The following is a 15468-nucleotide window of genomic DNA, read 5'->3' on the forward strand; positions in this document are numbered from 1 at the left end:
GACCATTGAGTAGACTTTTCATTCAATAATATTCCCTGAAACTCATTTTGAGAGACTGGGTGCATTCCATTCTGGAAGCAGAATGGAGAATGTTGCCACAAGAGTCTCAAATGCAGCCCTTCTCTAGTTCAGACCCCCCCACCCACCTCCCACCCCCCACCCCGTCATCTCCTATGCCCCGAGGCTGCTCACCTCCTCCAGGCTGTGCCCCTCTGTCAACCCCATCCCATGAGACAAGGTCTTCTCCCTTCTCACTGCAGTTGACAAATCTGCATCAGTTCAGTTTTTGCCCTTGGTTTTCCTCACCTGAAAAGGGCATTGTTCTAATTGTGGGATGGCTGTTTGCCATGATAGGAACTCTTCATTGCAAGAACAGCAGCTGGGAGATGTTGTTTGCCCACTAGGATGACTAGCGTGTAGAAGTTATGTTCCTAGGCATTTTATTAGTCTGCCATCGAGCTGCCACAAATGGAGAAATTGCAACAATATACTATGTCTCCAGACGTGTGAAAACACTTCTCGGTTTCTCCTGTGGGCTCCCAATATCTGGGACTCAGTTCATGTCCCTGTTCTCAGCCCGAGCCACAAAATGACACATCAGGCATTTAGCACAGCTCCTTAAAATATTGATCTAGTGTCAAGTTCTTAAGGCAGAATCTAGGGGAAGGAAAAAAGATCTAACTAGTTGCTTACATAAGACTCAGTTGAGCCCCTCTCTCTTTGTTCGTCATCACCTCAAGCATCTCAACAGTGAGGTGTCTTTAATGCTCGCACCCAGGGCATCAAACAGTGCATGGAAAATGTCCTTGACCTTTTCATCCATTTTTTTCATGAACTCTGTGAAGTGCTTTTGTACATAGTCACGCCTCACCACAATTTGAGGTACTTGCTGAAGAACTCACTACCAATGAGAACTTAAATACAATTTTACATCAACATATGCAAAAGAATGAAGACACATTGTGAAGTAACAAGTATCAATTAGCTCTGACCTGTTATTTTTTGTTCTATGAACCTGGGAATTACCTATCCACCCTTCCATCCACCCACCCATCCATCCACATATCATGCAAAGAGCATTCCTAAGCAACTGGACAGACACGAGTAGGACGTGGCTCCTGCCCACCTATAGTGTTCCGTTTCTTTAGGCATCCTGTATGTTCTCCAGAATCCAGTTTTATGATTTTCCTGGATATTTTTCTGTCAAATTCTCTTAATGGAATTTCTAGCCCGCTGCATCAAATCCCCAAATTTCTGACACACACATCTTTCCAGTACACTCAGGACGTGCTCCTGCCCTTGCTGAGTGTGTATTATTCTAGAGCAAAGTCTCACTATTGAACTCTCCCCAGACACTCTCATGCTTTAGAAGTTCGAGCTTGTGAATCTTCCTTGCAAGAGCTCTAAAAGTGGATGCTGACACCAACCTGGTCTCAGCGATGAGGGAATTGGGCACCTCAGCTTCAGGCACTTGGCCATGGCTAACGAGCCAGTTTGTGGTGAAACAGGGCTTCACACTTTGGCAGCCTATCCAAAGCACTGCTCTCAACCACTCCCATATTTCCTTAGACTAGCATCGATGTTACTTAAAGAGATTGCAGTGACCACAGAATGGACTCTAAATAGTTATTAAATAAGAAGAGCTTACAGCATGGATTCAGTCTCTCAGAATGGTGCTAGAGGGGGTACTGGGGCGAGGGGACCAATGGATGTGGTTGAAGAGCCCCCAGTGCAGAAGCATTTATCAATTAAATGACAGGAATATCTAGATCTGCTAGCTTCAGCCTCTCTGTGGACAATGGATACAGAAGCCAATAGCTTGAGGAGGAAAGTCAAATTAATATCAGGATCACAATCTTAGATCACATAACATAGTTTATAACCCCATGAACCACTCACCCATCCCAAACTCAGGCCAAATAAAATAATTTGATTCCATGAGCAGAAGCTTAACTAAGGGTCTGACCCATTGTTGAAATGCCAATTGTGCTTTATATTACTCACTATATAACTTATTGGCTCTAGCAGACATTATACCTCATCATGACTTTTCTTTTCACTAGCATGTTGTGGAAACTAGTAGTGCTTTACATGCTGTAGCAGTAAATCCACAATACTTATCTGCAAAGTAAAATATATACATGTATATATGCATAGAGTGTATATATAAATATATATACACACATATATTTTGCTTTGATGCCATTCAGTAACCTCTTCCATGTGTTTATATAGACATATATATGACTTTGATTCCATTCAGTAATTTATATATTAGTTGCTATTTCAGGAGCAATCAGACAGAATAGTTTAGTTGGAAACAAAACAAAAGCTCCCCAAAGCCTAGTTAATTTTTTTTTAATTTATGTTCCAGTATTCTACATACAAAAACAATTTCCCCTGTAGGATGCTGGTCCAGAGCAGAGTAGAACCATCGGTACGGTTCAAAGGAACGGATATCATGACCTATATTTCAGCATCCCAAGGCCATTGGCGAAGCTGTCTTCATCTAGAAAAAGTGGGGATGACGAACAAAAGTAACTTGAGCCATCTAGATTTGTATAGCAGCTGACACATGCAGCTCCACCCTACGATGTCCTCAGTGGGACAAAAAAAACCAAAACACAAAACAAAACAAACTCACAGCCACTAAGTAGATGCCGATTCATAGTGACCCTGTATAGGTCAGGGAAGACTGTCCCTATGAGTTTCTAAGACTGTACTGTTTACAGGAGTGGAAAGCTCCATCTTTGTCCCAAGGAGCAGCTGGTGGTTTCGAACCGCTGACCTTGCAGATCACAGCCCAACAGGTAACCACTACCCCACCAGGGCTCCTCTCAGTGGGACATTCTTAGTAAAAAATTTTGCCGATGGGAGTAATGGTCTCTGCCCGTGGGACAAAGGTGAGGCATGTAGGGGGTTGAGAAAATTACTTACATGAAGTGGGGACCCTGGTGGTGTAGGGGCTCCACGAGGACCTGCTAATCATAAGCTCAACACTTGGAAACCATCGGCCACTCCAAGGGAGAAAGACGGAGCTATCTACCCCCACAAAGAGTTTCAGTCTCAGAAACTCACAGGGGTGGTTCTACCCTGTTGCCTGGGTCACTGCCAGCCTGCCTCGACTCAGTGGCAATGATGGGTGAGCACGACCTTGAAGTAGATCGTTGGAACTGGCCCCTCTTAGAGCCTTCAGCGGGAACAAGCCAACTCAGAATGACCCACAACTGAGGTTGCAATGATGCGAGAACAATGATGGATGTGTTAGTTGACATCAAGCCGATCCCTACCTGTGACTATGCCGAGTCCACAGAGTAGAAGCTTCCAGAGGCTGTTCAAGCCTGTGACCTTTCAGAAGCAGATTACCTGGCCCTACTTCCCCAGTGGGGGATTGGGAGTGTGTGTGGGGGTGGGGAGTAGATGAGAACCCTCATAGTTTATGTAAAATCCTGGGTAAATTTATGGAAATCCTTAGAAAGTTTACTATAGAACTGGCCCCTCCAAGCACCCTTACCAGCAATAAGCCTGCTCAGAATGACCCAGGGCGATAATGGCAAACTTCAAGAAGAATAAAGATCGAACCCTCCAAACTCCTGCAAGGAGCTGGGTAATTTTCTGGAAAAGATTCATTAGCATTTAAATAACAAGCTCCACTTGTTTAAGCTCCACTTATCAAGTCGATAGTGCCTGGAAGACATTTCGCCTCCTACCCAGGATAATGTTTTTCTATCTCTTTGAGGCCCTCTCTCGGAGCATTTCAGAGACAGATGCAATTATCATTCACACCTTGTTGTCTAGAGAGCTTGGCACACCAGCCTCACTCATTTACATTCTAATCAAGCAAGAAAGAAAACCTCCCAATGGAGTTCTGCAGCAGAGCCTTGCAAGTGAGGGATGAAATCAGTCTTAAAATCAATGCCCCAGAGAGTATGCACCAAGACCGAGGTGTGTGATGGCCCAGGAATTCTTGAAATACATTGATTTGCCTGCCATCTTAAGACACGTCCAGCTTCACCGAGTGATGGATTAGGTTCAAAGTCCACTGGCTAGAAACTTGCAAACAGGAAAGCCGTTTCACCGGTTAACCTGTGCCAGCCTCTAATGCCCCCACGTGGAATGATAAAGGAATTAATGTCATGTGGGCGTTTTGGAAAACTCAGCTGCCCCAGGTGAGGACACATCTGTCAACTGACGAACGATCGTGGACCTCTGTCCGTGGGTTCCCTGGAGCTCCGCTTTTGTCACTTCTCCCTGAGCTTTTATTGCTTCCTCCATGAAGTGACCTTGGGTGATATCTGACCACTGGGAGACATTTCAATAGGTTCAGTGGATGGGCCCAGTACAGCACAGGAACCCCCATGTCCTGCATGGGAGGCACTTCCAGACTCCTCAAGAGCACATAGCTGGGTGAGTTCACAATGCCACGGGTTGCACCCTCTCGGATGCAGCTACCTCATTCGTGCTGAGCAGTTGCCCTGTGTGATTTTGTGAACGTAAGCAGAGAAACATTCAGGTTTTTCAGCATAAACTCATGTTGTTTAATGCCAAGTGGCCATAGCATAGCACACAGCTAAGATGCCAAGACATTGACTGCGACCTAAGGAGTCAGAGTTGGGTAAAGTTAGTGCAGTGTGGCGGTTTAAATCCCCAGCCTTGGGATGCTTGCTTTTAGTGAGTGGTCTAAGGAGGGATGATTGACCGCAGGATGATTGACCGCAGCACATGGGAGGAGAGGAGGTAGCTTGCAGCTGGGGTCTAAGGTGGGCATTGGGGGTGGGGGCAGAATTTCCAGCAGAATCTCACTCTTCAGAGAGGTTCATAGATTCATCTGGAAGAGTGTCTACCTGCGCCCACGCTGCTCTCATTGGCAGAGAAAAAGCCTGGCAGTGCTATGTAGTTTAGGCCTCTGACCTCAGACAGCCGTGATCTTCAGGAGTGTCCAGCACATATTGCCTAAAGGAGACTCACTACTGGCTCAGAGCCGGGGGTGCGCATTCAGTACTTGTTAACGTAGATCCCCTAGGAGCTATGTCATATCCTGTGCCAACAAAGCAAGGGGGTCTACAACAAGGTAGTGGCTGATAACATTCGAAGTGGTTTATGTCAGAGAAGCTTCTGCTGTCTTAAGGCTGCTTATAACTTAGCTTAAATGTTCAAGCGGCACCTTCCGCGTTTCACACACGGGCGACTTGGGATCACTGCGCTGTAAGCGTCCATCACATCTGTCAGCACAAGCGACTGTGCTTAGACGTGATCAGACATTTTAAAATGTAACTGTTGAGGTTCCTCCTTGGGAAGCAGAGGATTCAAAAGTGGGAAAGACTCATCCAGGATCTGAGGTGGGCGTGAGGATAAAGCCGCAAAAAATATCATTCCAGAGCTTCTTCCCTTTCCACAGTATCACACACACACACACACACACACACACACACACACACACACACACACACGGAATATAAACGACGGTAACCAATCCAGGTGTTCCAACTTTTATAGCAAAGAACCTAGTCCCTCCCATGGGATTTGGTGTCTTTGCTTCAGACCCAAGGAAAACCCACCTGGCACCAGCCCTTATTTGCATAAACCTTCTCTTTTATCACATGGCAGATGAGTAAGAGAGGCATGGCCCACCACCATTTGTTCTCCAGATTGAATAATCCAAGTCACCTTTATCAAAGTTAGGAAAATTCCATTGAAGATACACTTTACCAAATGCAAAGGCCTCTAAGTAAGGTGACCAGACATCCTGCTTTTTAACAATTTGTCCCGCAGCGTTTTTAAAAAGTCCCGATTTTTGGAAAGAATGCACGACAAGCTAGGGTGTACGGTTTTTGGCTGCCATGTGGCTATTTCGCCAGGATATGAGTTTTATCAATGGTGTCCCACTGGTGTCCCGCTTCACCGATGTTAAAATCTGGTCACCATGCCTAGAAGCCCTGGAATCAAAAGGTGTGGTCCTTCTGCTCTCAGTGCTTGCAATTTAGCTAAAGCATAGGACGATCACACTTGAGACAACGGGACTGACTTCACGGGTCACCAAATGGTTACTTACCTGACTATTAATAGAAAGGTTGGGGCTAAAAGCCAGCAAAGACCACCTTTCAGATGGTGCTGAAGGTCGACTTGCAGGGGCTGAGCATCCTAGGGAGCATAGCGGTACTCTGAATGCACAGTGTCACCCCCAGGCTCGTCTGACTTGCTGGCACCTGCTGTGCTTGGAGACAAGTGCACGTGAGACAGTAGTACAGGGGGCATCTTGAGGTAGAAGAACCTTAGAATGGACGCAGCATATTTGGCTGAGCTTGCTCATTTTACAAAGATGGAGATGCGTGGGGAGTTTAAAAGATGAGCCCTGGGACACAAAATTATTTAGAGCCAAGAGCAAAGCTTCAACCTAGAGCTTCTTGGTCCAAATCTAATATTCTTTCTCCTACTGAGTGTTTAAATGTGTAAGCGTCTGATCCAATTGCTAGAAAAGGACACCGTGGTTCGTAGAGTAGAGAAGCAAGGGAAACGAGAGAACCCATCTAGAAGATGGGTTGACACATCGCTGTAACAGTGGACTCAAACATATCAGCAATTGTAAGGGTGGCACCGGAGCAGGCAAGGTGGCATGTAAGATCATCATGGTTTCGAAGCAACTTAAGTATCTGGTGAGTGTTTCACACCATAAAAGAAAGGAGAAGCGGACTCTAGGCAGGGAGAAATCAAGGAGGGGGCGAGTGGTGGGACTAGATGGGGGAACTCCTCTCAGCCGTGAACAGCCGTGCAAATCTCGAAACAAGACAGACTTTAGACTTGAATCTTCACAGATCCAACCACCAGGAGGAATGCAAAAGCCGGACCAACAGCGAGAAACCGGTATGCCAGCCAGTGGACCCTCAACAGACCCCACCCCACCATTTCAGCACACACTCTCACCACGGACTGGAGGCTGCCAACACCGAGGGCTGCAGGGTCAGTGGACAAGGAGAGCGACAGTTACAGCGTCAGCCCCTCCCAGGACACAGGTATGGACCAGCACTCCTCCTCCTTGGTCTGGGTGACCCTGACCTTGCACTTGCCCACACCATGAGCTGTGGGTCTCTCTAGGGGACTCCTGGGGGGCTGTTTGTATTTTTTCATTGTTTGTTAACTTACTGTCTTTTAAAGCTTGGAATTTCTGGGAAGTGTAAAGGGGTAAGCATTCAAGCTGCTAATGAGTGGCTGGCAGTGAGAGCCCATCTGGAGGTACTTCCAAATTATCAACTATTGAAATCCCTCTGAACAGAACCTGCCACACAACAGAACTCTGCCCACATGGGTCAGGGTCACTGTGAGTTGCAATACATTCAACAACTGATTTTGTTTTATTTTCTGCTTAAAGCAATTTACCTAAGAGCTACCAACACAGCTGTTTAGCCTTTGCATCCAGAGCTGAATGAATTCTGCAGAACAGACCCCAATGGTATCTATTTTGCAAGTGGCTTGAATGTCAGGCTACTTTCTCCTAGAGGAATTTTACATGCACCTGAACAATGACAATAATTCCTGGCTATCCTCAGGGGAGTATAACCCGATGCCATCTCCAAGATTATGATACTGCACTGGAAGTTATGTGACAAGGTCATAGCACCCTCTATAGGGCACATAGGTTGATCCTTTTGACAATTAAACGGGTTGATTATAAGGTAAGTCATCGAGTGTCTATGTCATCAAGCACCAAGATTGCACTGCTAAGAAGAGAGAAGGCCTAAGAATAGCACTGGATTGCACCCCCCCCCACACACCTAAATTTTTTTTAAAGAAATCACATCTGAACCTAATAGCTGTAGGGAATTTGAATACTCATTTTTCTTTTGTTCTTGATGATATACTTCAAAAACAGTGTTCCAGAAGTGGAACGTCACCATGTAAATTTATTTTTATGGCTGTTAATTCTTCTTTGAAGAATCTCAGAGTTTCACTGAGGTGACTGCAGAACTTTTTTGTGGGCTTCCACTGCACAGCTCTCCCAACCAGAAGATAGTGCCTGGATTCAAAAGCACATTTGCTTCTGTTTGAGCTATTTTCTGTTTCTTGCATAGGGCAGTCTGTCCAGAACCCCCTGGGAGGAGTCCCAGGAGCCCCAACCAGTCTGCCTAGTGGAAAATTTATGTGCAAACTCACATCTTCCTTTCTAACCATGGTCACGTCCTCCGTCCCCTAGCCTAAGGCCAGGGGAGCTGAACCATAGAAATCCAATCATTCATGCCAATTAAGCAGCCTCTATGGTATCGATCAATTTGCAAGTCAGAATAGGGAAAAGGTACCGCAGTACAGTTATGCCACACTCCCAGTTGGTTTAACTACATGCAGGTTTTGTTTCTTTAAAATAAGAGTGAATTTACTCATTTATGGAAATGTCCTAAGCTAGGGACAACTGACTGCAGCGAGGGGCGCAGGATTCAGGGGTCATGTTGTCGTGGCTTATGAAGCCAGCTTCTTGATTGACAGACAGATTCCTCCGCTCAGAGTCAAGACCCCTGGCTGATTACAGACATTCAGTGGCCAGAACGGATAGTCCAGGTAGTTCAAACTTAAGGGGACTAGGTCATCATTGTGTTTTCTCTTTTGCACGGCCTAGATCGAGCGAGAAGCAGCATGGTCTCCACAGAAAGTGCCTCGTCCACTTACGAAGAACTTGCCAGGGCCTACGAGCACGCCAAGCTGGAAGAACAGTTGAGGCACGCCAAATTCACCATCACAGAGTGCTTCATATCGGACACGTCGTCCGAACAGTTGACGGCAGGGACTAACGAGTACACAGACAGTCTGACCTCCAGCACCCCTTCCGAATCGGGGATCTGCAGGTTTACTGCATCACCTCCCAAGCCTCAGGATGGAGGAAGAGTGATGAACATGGCCGTTCCAAAGGCACACCGGCCAGGTGAGAAGAGGAATTGATTTGTGTGCGTATAATGGGGGAGGGGGAGGGATGACATGGTTTAGGAACATTCACTTCTTCAATTACTGTTGCTTTTCAAAGAGGCTTCTTTGGTGTCCTGGTTGGGCATTTTGTGTGTGTCTTGCTAGATGGCAAACCACTCCCTTGGTTATAGCCTTTACACAACAATGACATTTTTGTGAATCTGAAATGAGGTCGGCGCTTGATGGGACAACTCCTTGCTGCTCCACACAGTGTCCCCTTTGGAAGTTTCATTGGGATTGGAGGAATCACTGCCAAAAGGGTGCACTCACATGTCAACTTGGAGCTGGTGGTGACACTTCTCTCCGGAGGTCTCTGCAGGGCGCAGTGCACCTGTCGTGGCTGCATGGGTCTAGGGTTGAATGTTTCGAGAGCCACAAAACAGAGCTGGTGGATCATTTTTAAGGCTGATCCTGGAAACGGAAGAGAATCCCTTTTGCCCTAGTTTCTGTATAGGGCTCGTAGGGACCCAGGCGAAGAGGACATCACAATGGGAAGGACGGGTTCTAAAACTGCCACCACCGGGCTTTGAAAGATGAAGGAATTCACCTGTGTTTGGGACTGTATATTAAAGTGCTGCCTAAAGTGACCATAACTGACCAGTAAGTTGACCAGGAGTTTTGGTCTTTGACTCAATTCTGAATAAGTCCTCTGGGGGTGGGGATGGGAGGTCCAAACACTAAGGCCCACAAGCCATGGCAGGTAACAGGAATGAGAGAAGGGGGATTGAGAGTAGGGGGCAAATCAGAATGATGGGGATATGAACTTTCATAGAATTCATGGACTACTGAAAGAGAAAAGATTCTAGCAAACTTCCTCTTAACTGATCCCAAGGGGAAATGGAAAATGTGGCATGGGCTAGTCTTTCAAGAGAAGCCAGTTCATTTGGAAACACACAGTTCTCAAGTGTCAACGCAGATATTTGCAAACCAGTGTGTCGTCCAAACGAAACACCTTCCGAGGGAATCCAACCCAAGGCAGTTAGGATTCTCGTCAGAAGAATCGCCTTTGCCCATCAAAGAGCTCTCTGCAACTCTCCTGGTGGCTTGGCCTTTCGAATCTTGTTGAACTCAATTGTATTCTTCCAGGTACCCATTTTCTGAGCCATTGTATATTGGTCCCATTTCAACATTTATCTTCCATTCTAAATTACTGCCAATGCCTTGGTTTAATGGCACAGAGCCCAGATGAAATAAGCCCTACCAATGCATAAAACGGTATGAAATAAGAATTTTCTACCCTGGAACTAATCTTCTAAACCAAGATTCATGCCAGCAAACAATAAAGAGTGATAGCTTCATTTATTTTCATTCCGTCAGCCCCTCAAGGGAGAGGATGAGCTGTTATTGGTGCGTGTTTTCATTTCCAATGTGTATTTTTTGGTTTGTACTTGCAAGGCAAATGCAGAAAAACATCAGTTCAGTGCTAGAGATTTTTTGTTGTTGGTGGTGGTGGTGGTCGTGGTGTGTGTGTGTCCGTGTCCAGCTTCCGGGCAAGGTGGTCACAGGAGAAAATGTGTCTGTGGGCATGTTTCACCTCATTCCACTCTGGTTTCTGCAATCTATAGAATGGGTTTATTATGTGTGGGTTTCTGGAGCCCTGGTGGTGCAATAGTTACATGTTAGGTGGTGATCTGCAAGGTTGGCAGTTCAAAACCACCAGCAGCTCCCAAGCAGAAAGACTGAACTTTACACTGGCTTAACAGCTACAGTCTCAGAAACCTGCAGAGGGGTCCCTATGACTCTGCACTGATGCCGTGGCATTGGATTCTGGTTTAGTTTTAAGCCCTGGTGGCATAGTAGTTCTGTGTTGGGCTGCCATCTGTAAGATCAGCAGTTTGAAACCAGCCCCCTTTCCTCAGGAGAACAGCAAGGCTTTCCACTTCTCTAAAGAGCTGCACATCAGAAACGCACAGAAGCAGCTCCACCCTGCCCCTTAGGGTCATTATGAGTCAAACTGACTTGATGACAGAGAGTTATTTAATTTTCTGGGGAAGGAATCTTGGTCCCACGGTCTTAAGCACCCCATTGCTTACTGGAATATCCATTGTTCAAACCCCAGGAGCTGCTCCTTGGGAGAAACAATGTGGCCATCTGCTTCTATGAATATTTATAGCCTTTGAACTGGAATAGACTTGAAGGCAATCTGGTTTGGTTTTGGATCTTTAATCAGGTGTGACTTGATGCCAGTGTTTTTTGGGAGGATTTTTTGTATGAAACGAGCACCAGTGGCACTGTGGGGTTGGCGTGACACTGCTAGCCACACGGTTGGCATGCCAAGCTCCAATCGTGCCAGTTGCCTCACATGCATGTCAAAGTTGGACATTCAATAAGGATTACCAAAGAAGAGTCTATTCATGTGAAAGACAAACGAATCTGGAGGAAGTAGGGCCAGAGTGCTCCTGGAGGCATGGATGGCAGGGCTTTGTCTTACATACTTTGGACATCTTATCAGAAGAGACCAGTCCCAGGAGAAGAACATCATGCTTGGTAAAGTGGAGGGACAGGGGAAAAAAAGAGGCAGGCCCTCAAGGAGATGGACTGACAGAGTGGCTGCAACAATGGTCTCAGGCCCAGGAACAATTGTGAGGTTGGCAAAGGACCAGGCTGTGTTGTGTTCTCTTGTGCAGCGGGGTCGCTATGGGTCACAACAGACTCAATGGCACCTAACTGACTCAATGGCTGCTCCCAGGAGAGAGAAAGGTGAGACGTTCCAGTCCCTCAAAGAGTTCCAGTCTTAGAAACGTTGTGTAGGGTTGCTATGAGTCAGAATCAGCTCAGTGGCAGTGGGTTGGGGTGTCAGGTGTATGTAGCATAGATAGACAACACGCTCAGCGATATCAACTGCTCTTTCCGTTGCTGTGTGATCCTTGTGAGATCCCCACCTGACTCCCAGGCCATCTGCAGCTGTGCTACTGGCGTCTCTCGTCTTTCCGGTTTTCATTTCTCTTTCTTCAGTAGCCGGTGAAACCCTGATGGGATAGCCGCCCCATCACTTGTGCGTCCCTGACTGGAGTGCTTTCTGCTTCCCTCTGAGAGACACAGTCACAGTTTCCCCCTCCCCACCTGATTTCGGACACAGCTCGTCCTCCTTTGTGCTGTTTTTGAATAAGTCCAGGTTTAATGTTTCATTCGGGTGACATGTTTTCCCTGTTGTTGCATTAGCATTTTAAAAGTTTAAACTTTCTTCATGATGTGGTTCTGAATCACAACAATGGAAAGATCACAATTCGGTAGTTTCTAGAGTCTGGGTATAGTATTTGGAATGAAATTACGTTACAACTTGAGGCAGTAGATCTTTTTTAATTTTTTTTTAATTCTAATGTCTGCAAGCTTTGTGTTGTCTACCCTAGATGACTGGATTCTTACTGAACTGTGAGTATGCTTCACAAAAACATTCCCCTCTTCTAAGAGCCTTCCGGTTGCTCCTTTACAACTATGTCCAATGGTGGGAACAAAATACATAGTTATAATGTATCATGTGTGCCTCCGGGCGATGTCAGAATTAGCAGATTTCTAAACTGTGCATTAATATCAAATTCTTCACCTGTGTTCCCTCTTGGTTCTAGATGTTAGCAGTCAGTATCTGATTCATAATCTTCCAAATCTCTGGATATCATTGTGCCCAACACGAAACCTTTTCTTTTTCTTTTTAATAATCCTGTTTTTATGCCTGTTTCGGGTAGCAGCATTACTTTCAAGCTCTCTGAAGACAAGGGTTGTGTTAAATGTTAAAAGATCCAGCTCTTTTGCCAGAAACATAGTAAAGACTCAAGGAACATTTTCAAATGAATCCATGGTATTGATGACATATACCGTGCATTGTTTCTGGAACATATTGGGTGCTTCATAAATATCCTTGAATATGAAACTGACCAGTGGGTTCACATAATGCAGTTATTAGATGGCATTGATGAAATTTATGAGGCTATTTAAGCCTGCTCCATCATCAGGCTACCTTTAGACACAGCCATTTATTCCCTGTTCTTGTGTTTAACTCTTCCCAGATAGGGACAACTCCCAACGCGGTGTACATGACTCATCAGCACCGAGGCTGGGTTCAGACTCTAGCTTTAGGCTTCTAATAAAACCTGAATTTTAGATTTAATGCACTTTCACCCTTGCACATTTCATATATGATCCAATGCCCTGACTCCTGCACCCCAATGAGCAAAGATTACTTTATTCTTTAAGAACAAACAAACAAAACTACTCGCCACTTTTCTGAGGAATTGTGGTAACGTTTAACAGCCTCCTTCTACTTCCCCCTCTTGCTCAGGGTGGTTTCCAGAACGTGAAGGGTATGGAGTATCTAGTCTTGGTTTCAGTTAGCGTATTGAGCCCCTTCGAACATTCTTGAATTACCGCTGCTTATGCATGATGTTTACCCTGCTTGATCCAGTGGTGCTACGTAAACCAACCCAGAGCTTCAAATATGCAACCTAATTGGCTAGGAGCAAGGAAGGCTGAATCCCTTCACATCTCTGAATGTAAACACTCCTGGGGACCCAGGCTTAAAAACTGCATATCAGCCCCTCCCAGCATACGTATGTGTGAGGTTGTCTAACTGGACATGGCCACTGTCTGGTGCTGACTTGTTGATTCTCTGAGTGACAGGGCCGTGGAAAACATGGAGTCCCTGGGGCGAACACACAGATACTACCCTTCACTTGAAGGGTGAGTTTCCATCCAGTCTGGGCAGAGACACAGGAAAGCTTATGGGGCAGAATTCTTTTGTGACATGCATGGAGTCCCTGGGAGTCAGAATCAACTCAGCATTCATTGTTTGTTGGTTTTTTTCTTTTACTATGTGAAGCAGTTATTGGATTTAAATTTAGTCTCTAGGAATACCGTGTACCTATTCTCTCTTGGGTGTCCGTGTTTAATCACGAGGTAGGAAGTGAGTGAGGCCACTGGGGCACACAGACATGGCTGTTTCCTTCACCGGGGACAAGCTCACTCTTCTGCTCAGCTTGGTGCCACCCGACAGCTGGCCTTCTGGTCCTCACGGCCATTGCACTCATGCCAGTTTCCCTCTCAGAGTCTACACGGCTACCACGAGTTAGCTCGAGTCAGAATTAGACTCCAGAAATCTTCACTGCCAAATACTGCTCCCTGGCCCCCCATCTATTTACATTGCATCTCACTTGTGATCTGAGGCTGGGACTCTGCTCCAGCGGTAGACTGGCTCAGTGTCTCCTACCCCTGTCTCCTGAGATTCAAGGATTTATCCCTCACACCCATTGCCTGCACTCTCTTACCTTCCCTTTCAAAAGCTTCCGGGTGAAACCCTTGTCTGTGAACTGAAAGGCTGGCAGCTCCAGTTCACCAAGAGGTCTCTTGTCAGAAAGACCTGGGGATCCGGTTCTGAAAAGTCAGCCCTTGAAAACCCCGCAGAGCACAGGTCTTCCCTGGGCTTAGCCCCCCGGCCTCGGGCCGAAGGTGTTTCCCCAGCTCCTTCCACACATCATTACAACTCAATTTCGAAATTTGAAATTTCTGTCATTAATGTTATCCCATAAGCCATGGAAAGGTCTTTTTTCCCCCAAGTATTAGTATTATTGTTACCTATAAGCATATACACACACACCTGTACGTGCTTACATACATAGACATGCTAGCTCACATAGGTGCCCTTGTGTACACACACACATGAGTTGCTCTGGTCTACCCCCTTCCTAAAGCTGGCCCTGCTTCTTCCTCTGGCTCTCCCTCCTCTACCATATAGGAATTGGGTTCCCACTAAGGAGCCTGCTCTGCTTTAGCAGCTGAAGATAGAGGGGTAGGTAGACAGCACCCACAGGTAAACAATCCCGTCATCCAGAAGCTGGCTCTCTTGAAAGGAGGACAGACAATAATCAAGTAAGCAGAAAACGGTTTCAGATCATGGGAAGTGTGACATGCGACGGCATTAGGAGGAGCAGGGAGAGAGGTCCCGGGGCTGCCTGGGAGGGATGGTCAGGACGAGCATCTCCGGAGAAGTGAGCTGTCAGTTCCCGAGATCTAAAGGCTGAGACAGAGCCCAGGCAGCGTGGGAAGTGGGAAGAGCAAAGAACAGTGTGTTGGGGTGAAAATGAGATCGGCATCCATCACACGGTGAGGTGTGCCTCTGGGCTGCCACGTATTGCTGTTGTTACTTTGTACCATGCAGTCGCTTCGGACTCATAGCAAATCTCACTGAAAGAGTAGCACCATCCCCAAAGGGACTCCTCGTCTGTAATAACTACACAAGCAATCGCCGGGGCTTTTCTCCCAGAGCTACTGGGTAGATTGGAACCACTTTTCTTTTTTGCTTAGCCCCTCAGCGCTTGACTCTCGCACCACCAGTTCCTTACCACCCTGTGTAAACTTTAACCACTCCCACCTGATTGAGGGGCCCTGGGGTCATTCAATAAAGCCTGCACGTGTTGCTGTTCACACCCTCTCCGTGTGGTCCTACCAGTGTGGATGCACCGCTCTTCTCTCAGGTCCCTCTGCAAAACCAAATCCCACTGCTGGTCCTCACAGTTTCATCTGCTTAAA

General features: G+C 46.4%; 1 protein-coding gene across 1 annotated transcript in view; it reads left to right on the forward strand.

Annotated features, from left to right (window-relative positions):
• The window catches only part of DSCAM (DS cell adhesion molecule), a 646922-nt gene that overhangs the window by 618210 nt on the left and 13244 nt on the right, over positions 1-15468 (forward strand). Inside the window, exons 31-32 of the mRNA XM_075542914.1 lie at positions 6813-7010; positions 8606-8908. Of these exons, the coding sequence (XP_075399029.1) occupies positions 6813-7010; positions 8606-8908 (501 nt within the window). The remainder of the gene's footprint in view (positions 1-6812; positions 7011-8605; positions 8909-15468) is intronic.

The sequence above is a fragment of the Tenrec ecaudatus genome, chromosome 2 (genome assembly GCF_050624435.1).
Source record: "Tenrec ecaudatus isolate mTenEca1 chromosome 2, mTenEca1.hap1, whole genome shotgun sequence".
In the NCBI taxonomy this organism is placed as follows: Eukaryota; Metazoa; Chordata; class Mammalia; order Afrosoricida; family Tenrecidae; genus Tenrec; species Tenrec ecaudatus.